This window comes from Leuresthes tenuis, unplaced genomic scaffold, assembly GCF_036924035.1.
Source record: "Leuresthes tenuis unplaced genomic scaffold, fLeuTen1.0.hap1 SCAF_7, whole genome shotgun sequence".
NCBI classification, from domain to species: Eukaryota; Metazoa; Chordata; class Actinopteri; order Atheriniformes; family Atherinopsidae; genus Leuresthes; species Leuresthes tenuis.
In genome coordinates this window covers 20,634,235-20,642,957 of record NW_027325361.1, presented here as the reverse complement: position 1 = coordinate 20,642,957, position 8,723 = coordinate 20,634,235, and the positions used below count along the sequence as shown (strand labels likewise).

Here is an 8,723-nt window from a genome sequence, read left to right as displayed (position 1 = left end):
TCATCGGAGCACTGCAGGACCCACAAACACCGGTGTTTCCCCCTGCAGTGTGAGAGAGCAGCAATGGAGGAGGGGTGAAGAGAGGTGAGAGCTGCTGCAGAACAGCATTTAACCTGAGTGAGGACTTAAACCCTTCACAGTGGAACATCTGCTTCAAATCCTGTTGTGATAGCCATGGTAAGTTCAAATGACTTCTGTGCTGTGTTAGTATGACTGTGCTCTGCAGCGCTCTGTGCTGAATGACTTCCAACTGCAGGGATGATCCCTGGACTAACCTTGAGAGAAATGATGAAGCAGGGCTGTTTATAGAGTGCAATGTGCATGTTAACTAGCTGCTTTAGTACCGTAGCTTCACTGGGGCCTCAATTCATGATAAGAATTTATATACTGCAGCAGTACAGTATCGTAGGAGCTGATTATCCACGGGTGATGCTGACAATGCAGACCTCTGTCAGTGCGTACAGTCACAGAATACACTCTAGGTACCTTTCTTTTGTTGTTATGGTGACTTTATACCATTGAAAATGTAGGGAAAAACCTTTCTTATGGACTTGAGTTGACAGTTGACTGCTCTTTCATGCAGGTGATAATGGATTTATATGACGCAGCACCGTCACTGTTTTTCACATGCCGAGACAAACTGCACACTTATGTAGGGCTCTGTGCATTCAATATACTGTACAATAACCATTTATAAGCACTTTACCAGAAAAAACAGAGATGGCATTCATGAGGACTTTTTCTGCAAAGAAATCTCTCACGGGTCCCTGTCAGAGGACAATATGGTTAACAGTCTCCAAATGCTAGCATAACTTTTGGATGCATGAAGCTTAAATGCTTAATAAAAGTGTTCATGTGAAAAAGCAGTATATGATGGATTAATTGAAATTCAAAGACACCACCTTTAAGCAAACTCTGCTTTGTTACAGTTTTATCTTTGCTTTCAACCAGTTTGCCTTATTAGAGAACTATCATCGTCTTCTGCACTGCATCATACAGACAGAGAGGGGTCTTTCATCATAATTGGTTCTTGCATGCAGTTTTGTGTGCCTGGGCCTTGATATAAACAATACACATAGGTTTGTGTTTGCATAATGTAATTATACTTTACATAGTCAAGCCTGTGTTCCCCAAATCTTTCACCTCCAGGTTTTTCTCCAGATAGATAGATAAAAAACAGTCCCAAAGAAGCTTGAAGTGTTATTTCCTGTAAGTACTCTCTTCTCTTAAGTGCATGTTGTGAAGCTAACAGGTTAAAGCAGTTGTGATTTTAAAGCACAGCTCCTTCTAGTACCAAGCACAGTCGACTGACTTAATTTCACAGTGAAATCCAAAGTAATCAGTTGTCTGCAGCCTTTTTCTAAGCCTGCTGATCAGCTTTATAGCATTTTAACATCAAAAGTTGGAGCTCTTTGGTGTTACATGATGAGCCTTAGCATCAGTGAGTTTAAGCACGCATGGATTTTGTCATTTTTCAAGTACAAAGTTGTTATAAGACACTGAGCTCTCATAACATTCTTGGACTTCGGTGAGTTCCACAACAAGATGGTTTCTTTGATATTTTCCATGTTCCTCAACTGTGTGATTTCCAGGTTTTGATCTTCCTCCTGAAATCATAGTAACCAGTTATCAAGTTTCTCCTCCTTAAGTGATTCTGTGGTCCGCCTTTTTGTCCCTTTCTCGCAGTTTGCAAAACAGCTCTGGCCTGTGATCTTTGTGGAAATGTCCTTTTTCCTGTTCATCTTGACCTCTGCCCTCTCAGTGTATTCCCTGCCTGCTGACACTGAAAAGGGAAGGAGAAAAGTGGTTCATGTTCTCGGTGAGGACTTTGTACTCTTTCACATGCTTAATAACTGCACATCTGCACGACAATGAGAACCTTACTTTGACTGATCTGAGCATGCACACATTTAAGATGATGTATGTAGACTCCTCTCAGAAATACTTTCCCCATAACAGGGAAATGCTGTACAGCCTTAGTAAGTGCTGCTGGATCACCTGAGACTTACAACATTAACATATATGTAACGGTAGGGTAAGTAACCATTGAAAACAAGAAACATATGTTCATTAAAAACCTCTGCTGGGCTTTGCGACCCAGAGGTCTCCACACAACAGTGAGAAATATATTTAGCTAAAATGCTTAGCGAGAAGAATGTTGAGTGAGGAGTAGATGGACAAACACACAGTCTGCTCTTATTCTAATAACTAGGCTTGGCAAAAGTTTGGAAACATGATTAGGTGCGTGAAGAGGATGTGACAGGTTCAGTCTTCAGTAAGTAAAATGGATAGTTCACATTAATGCACATGGATGGTAACTTTCCTGTCTGTGAAGGCACCATTAAAAATGAATGATACATTCTTTACCATTTCAACAACAAGGCCTTGCTTATTTCAGCTGGACATTGCCAATCAACATTCTGCACATTTCCATAGTACAAAGGGCTAGATGCTACCTACAGTTCAGAGCCGGGAAGGAGGTTGTAAAAGATTAACGTTCATGTATTTACGCACTTCATTTTGTATTGGATCATACAAAATACATGTTTGAACCGACATAAATCCTACCTATATGCTAATGCTGCTGTTTATCAAATGGATTTGAGTCTTGACAGACCGTTTGTAAATCTTAAGAAAAAGCAACATTGTGTTGTTTGTCTTATCTCTCATAGCAATACATACTTTACATGATGAAAGAATGTGCTTGAAGTTGTGATTAAACGCCACTCTTTGCTTGCATAGCTGATAAACAAGTTTGCAGAGCACTGAAGGGACTAATTGCTGTCTGGCATGGATAATTGTGGGTGCTATTAGCCGGCCACAACATTGCAGGAAGCCTTCTCCAGCTGCTTATTAAATGTTTAGATGTTCATACCACAGTCAAGTAAATGTCTGCCAGAAATGTAAATTTGATTCAACTATTGTCAGTCTGGATGAATTGTTAGTCTTGCGTCATTTTGGTGAATCACTCTCTGCCGAGGGTGAGACCCGATTTTGGCAAGGATAACCTGATTAGAGATGTCGGAGGAGGGGTGAATTTGTTATAAGCTGGACCCTTTGATGAACAAAAAAGATACTTGCAACTGTTTATGGGCTGTGGTGTGTCTGAAGACATTTAGAGTTAGTAGCATTGGAGGTGCCAAGGGAAATTTCAAACAGCATTGCAAGGATGTGATGGCACATATTTGATGGCCATGGAGGACTCCCTTTGCAATCACTCGCATTTAACACTTTCAGCAACACTTCTTTTCATAACACAGTTCAGAATCTAGATTTCTGTTCAAGATAGCAGTGCTATTTCAATGAAAACTCATAACAATTCATTAAAGTAAACAGATCAGCTTGATCAGAGAAAGTGTTTTCTCACTTTTATCAAAAACGTTCAGCATGTTGAAAATGAGCCTTCCCCTTTTCCTCTTCTTTTTCCCCTCAGAGGATGACTCTGGAGCTGTGATTGTACAGACTGCTCCCGGTAAGGTGGTAACACATCGAGGTGGCTCCATCACTCTGCCCTGCAGATTCCACCATGAGCCGGAGAGCACCGATCCTGCTCGCATTCGAATTAAATGGACCAAAGTGACTGATGCTTTGCAGTTCGAGGATGTCTTTGTTGCACTCGGAAAGTAAATTCAACATTCTTATGCTGCAGTCTTTTAACTGTTCAACTCTTTACTTGTGAAGCCACAACCAATGACAGTTCACTTGATTGGTTGGTTTTATGTCATTGTTAGACATTGTTTTCCACACATTCTCAAATAGAATGTCCATTAAGTACGTCTTTTCATGACCCCATACAATAAAGTATACTGTACAGAGTTCACACTGGCAGAGCAGAGTTATTGCACTTGTCAAATATTTTACTCGCAACAATAAGTGTTTTAGGGGTCAACGTGTCTACTAAATCTCCCCAGGCAGCAGCGTGTGTTTGGCACGTACCGAGGACGAGTGTTTTTGGAGGAGGCAGGACCAGGCGATGCCTCAGTGATTATCCAAAATGTCACACTGGAGGACTACGGACGCTACGAATGTGAGGTCACTAATGACATGGAAGATGACACAGGATTTGTCAACCTTGACTTAGAAGGTCAGGAATCAGCTTCATGTGGAAGGACTTTTTTTCTTTATTCTAATCAGCTCTTTTCAGGTATAAAGTCTTTGAGAAAGCAAAAAGGGTCATAATTAACCTATTTCGCACCCAGCATCTATTTAGTGCCACCTGGTGTTAGAAAAGTTAAAAACCACCAGGGTTTTTTCATCACCTGGTCATATATAATAATGATCTCCACCCTCACAGCCATGAATTTGAACGTTTTTCGTCTTGTTGAATAACAAGGGAAGACCTTACTAATCAGGAACTGACCCAGAGAAAATTCTGTTTGTATTGAAGCATTAAATGTCTTTGAATGGTTTTGTATTCTAATATATTAACTTCAACATTGATTATTGTAAGAGTTATTGAACAGTTATATCCTCAGTTCTTACTGACTGTCGAAGGAGTGTCAGGCTGCTAAGCTGCATTCATACTTTTAAAGTCTCACTCATTCACCTTCCCATTCTCTGAGCTATTTCGGCCTTTGGTAACTGTGAGCTGATCACCTGCCTGACCAACATGTGAAACGTTTTGATCACAAGTTTCAAAGTGTAAATGGTTGTGAAACTGCCTCGGAAGAAGAGACGATACGACATTGTAAGTGTTACTTAGGTGATACCTGAGAGAAAGAACAATGTTGAACAGAGAATGTGGCCTCAGGTATCACCTACCTAACACTTACAATATAGCATAAGCGTAACACCACCAGGTGTTTAATAAACAGCTTTTTGTAACAGCAGGTATTACTTATTTATTGCCTGGTGGCATTTGTAGGAGCATTTATTAAATGCCAGGTGGTATTTTGGACAGCGGGTCAAGTATGTGAATATACCCTTAGGTGTGTTTCTGCCACCTGTAGGAGTGGTTTTTCCCTACTTCCCCCGTGAAGGGCGCTATAAGCTCAACTACCACCAAGCGGAAGATGCCTGTAAACACCAGGATGCCATCTTGGCCTCTCATTCCCAGCTGCACAAAGTGAGTTCACAGTCTACTCTTGCATCAGATGTGGGTAGTCTATTATGTTCAATGCAAATTAGATCGAGGAGTATGGATATCATATATCACAGCTTCCACTTAACACTCTCTAGATTGTAACTATGCACTTGCTGCAGCTATAAAAAATATTACCACAGCAAAAAGTCTGAAATTATTGAACATGCATATGAACAGATGAGGAATTTTACTGCGGGTCCATCCTCTCAACGCAAAAAGCCGTAGGCAGTTAAGTGTCAGAATAATGAAGCAATGTTAGAGGAGATAAAGCAACTCCTTTCCTCTTTTTAAAATGTCTTTAATCCACAAACTTGCATTGTCCTCTTCCACAGGCCTGGCTTGATGGACTAGACTGGTGTAATGCTGGATGGCTGGAGGACGGCTCTGTCCAGTATCCTATCTCGCATCCTAGAGACCAATGCGGCCGTAAGGACAACCCAGCTGGTGTTCGTAACTATGGCTACAGGCACAAGGATGATGAGCGCTATGATGCGTTCTGCTTCACTTCCAAGCTCAATGGTGAGAAACAGAGAGCTATTTAGTTGGGCAGCTACAGCGGTGTTCACATGCACGTATCTGAAAATCTGTAACACACACCCGAGTACAAATTACCAAACTAGTTTTCAGTGTCTGAATTGTCTCAATAGAGGAGGTGGAGAAGAGGAAGCAATTGGCAGAGTTTTACTTTGGTAAGAATTGTTTTACTACTGCATAGTAAGAGGATGTATCATGGGTGTTGGACAAGGGGGACATAAGGCCCATTTCTCTGATCTCTGCCTATGATTTGCAGGCCTAAGGCCATTGGATTTAAATCAGGCTGTTTAGACTCTGTCCTGCAAGGACTACTGTGTCCTCCGGGTGCCAGGCATTGCCTTTCATCTCCCAGTCTTTTGATTTACATCACGTTCCCACAGAGAGTCTGCACATGCCATCTCTAGGTTCAGAAGCCTAAAGAAACTTGGGAAAGTAAGAAGTTGGGTTAGTTTTTACAGCATAAAGTTCTGTTTTGTACCAGGGGTGGACAAAATGTGACATTATCTGCATGTACAAAGAGAAGAGGGTGTAATACAATATTTGACTTGGTTATTGAGATATTTCTGAAATTAGAAAATTGATTGCTTGCAAATAAGATACATTTTAGGAATAGCACAGGGAATTCCAATCTATTAAATGTTGATTTTTGCACATATTAAACAGTTATTGATAGTAGTAGTAGCGATCTTCACATCTATCTCCACAAGATGTATATTCCAATATTATGAACTTTTCCTTTAAAACAGTGATCATTTTAGTGAGACAGTTTCTCAGTTTTCAACCCTGCCTCTTTCTCCATGAAGTTTGAATTAGAAGTGAAATACATTCTAAAGACTATGTGGATAAACAAAAACACACAAGTCAGATGAAAGACAATGAACTTTAAATGAAGAAACAGGGTTTGCTTCCCATAAACTGGGAAAAAGAATTAGGGCCTCTCCTCAGTGAGAGAAAGATAGCTTGACAGAAACTTTACTTGACTGCTCATTGCTTCCCCTGTGTGTTAATTACTGTAGATGGTCTATTGTGGGCTGGAGGTTTCAGCAGTGGTCCTGACCGATACTGTGCCTCAGTATGGCTGGAGGGCATTTAGTGAAAATCCCCCAGGGAAATATGAGACAATATTCTGCCTCTCTAATAGTCACCAGTCACATAAACAAGCATAAAATCAATAGCTGAGTCAAATGCAACATTGCGGCTGCTGACATGATTTTCATAAGTGGTTTTTGGGAAAAAACTAGAAGATTCTTAGTTAGTCATTTATATTTTGATTTTTCAAATATTTTTTTTAAATCTACCTTTTGATTGGTGTCACTTCAAACAACTGAAATCAGAATGGGTGACCAGTTCCTTTTACATAGGCCAAAATTCTCACCCTAAGATAAGATGAAAGTGAAGATTGAGGCTTTTCGATTTTAAGCAGCTGCTCAGGCAGTTGTTGGATTTATTTGATATTCAGAACACAACCAGACACAGATGCCAGTAAAAACAGAGAATATCTGCCCTCAGGGCTCAGTTTGTCTCAGGGGATTCCTTCTCTCATTCCTTTTAGCTTTTGCTCTCCTGGACAATGCACTGGATCAGGTTTCCCTCCACCATTTCACATGATCATCCAACTCTCATTTCTTCATATACTTTCAGGCAAAGTGTACTTCCTCAAACGCTTCAAGAAAGTGAACTATGCAGAGGCGACAAAAGCTTGCATTCGAGATGGTTCAGTGGTGGCCAAAGTCGGCCAGCTGTATGCAGCATGGAAGTTTCAGCTCCTGGACAGATGTGAAGCTGGCTGGCTGGAAGATGGAAGCATTCGGTACCCCATAGTCAACCCCCGCTCTCGTTGTGGAGGATCCCAGCCAGGAGTGCGACACCTGGGATTCCCTGATAAAAAATTCCGCCTCTATGGTGTCTACTGCTTCCGCAAGAACAAGGATGAAACCGCAAGTGAAACTAAAGTGACAAAAAGTCCGACAGAAAATTTACCAGCATGGAAAAGCAGCAACAGCATCCCCGTGAATGCCACAATGGTGATTTAAAGTGATAAAACTGGAAACAGGGAGAGGATGCAATATTAGATTTGACTGCAGCCGTCACCTTGCAGCCAGACTCCATTCATCGCTTTAAAGTAAAACATCCACAGACAAAATACTTATCTGCAGATTTGTCAGAGAGATGAAGCGATGCTGTGTAAAATTAAGGGTGACATATTTATTAGGGTGATTTCGTCTCCAGTCACTCAATCACATTACACAGTGAGTTAGCACAAATCTATTACGTGGAAAATGGTTAGATTAAAAAGCAGCTTGATCATCACTCAGGCACACATCAGATCAGGGAGTCTGCCATGAACATTCTTGTTTACATGTGTGTGAAAGATGTCTTTGCTTCCTCTGTGACTCCAGAGCTCAGATGGAAAGATCTGCCTGACTGTATGGGAAAAAAAATCCAAGATGCCCTGCAAGTTTTGAGTCTGACTGCCTGAATCTATCTTTCATACTTGGTTGCCAATGTCTTGCTAAGTTTTTCACATTTACCAAGATCTGGCAATCTACCCATCATAGCAGGATGAGTTATGAATATTGCACTAGCGCTAAAGTATTTGCACTTTAAATGCAAAAAGCTTTATTTTATGGTAGCATATTAGTTTAAACTTAAGCACGCATGTATTGTTTGGCTGAAAGTAGTTGCCTAGGCTGAATTTGCAAAAATACAAAGCTACAATAGTTGTCGTTTACCTCACCTACAGCAACATTACCTTACTTACAGAGAAGGTTTGCAACTATGCAATGGATGGATGTTTTAGAAGAAAAATAAAAGCCTTGCAATTGTTTATTTGAACAACATGTGTTTTGTACTTTCTTTCCTATATTATGATATGTATCTCAATTTGGGGGAGAAAAATTAAAGGCGCCTCGTGTAGTAGATACAAACTAAAGCTTTAATTACGGGGATCACTTATGACTGGTTGCAGATGCAAAGATGAATAACTGCAGGCATCACTGACTTAAAGTTGTTCCCATTTTACTATCCTTTTTATGTCCCTGCTCGGAGGAGATAGATTGGCCTACACAAAAGGAGGCATTCTGTTAACTGTCTAAAAAAACTGGCC

The 8,723-nt window shown here is 40.7% G+C and overlaps 1 protein-coding gene across 1 annotated transcript; it reads left to right on the top strand.

Moving 5' to 3' along the window:
• Positions 1-8,430, top strand: hapln4 (hyaluronan and proteoglycan link protein 4). Its single transcript, XM_072388717.1, has 7 exons — positions 1-177; positions 1,687-1,819; positions 3,434-3,623; positions 3,912-4,084; positions 4,950-5,065; positions 5,416-5,602; positions 7,259-8,430. Exons 1-7 carry the CDS (start codon positions 175-177, stop codon positions 7,648-7,650), a joined length of 1,194 nt encoding a protein of 397 aa, XP_072244818.1. The 5' UTR covers positions 1-174; the 3' UTR covers positions 7,651-8,430.
• The last annotated feature ends 293 nt before the right edge of the window (positions 8,431-8,723 follow it).

Coding starts and splice junctions, on each gene's coding strand:
- hapln4 (XM_072388717.1), top strand. Junction 1,820..3,433: donor AAAAGTGGTTCATGTTCTCG/GTGAGGACTTTG, acceptor TTTTCCCCTCAG/AGGATGACTCTGGAGCTGTG. Junction 4,085..4,949: donor TGTCAACCTTGACTTAGAAG/GTCAGGAATCAG, acceptor TGCCACCTGTAG/GAGTGGTTTTTCCCTACTTC.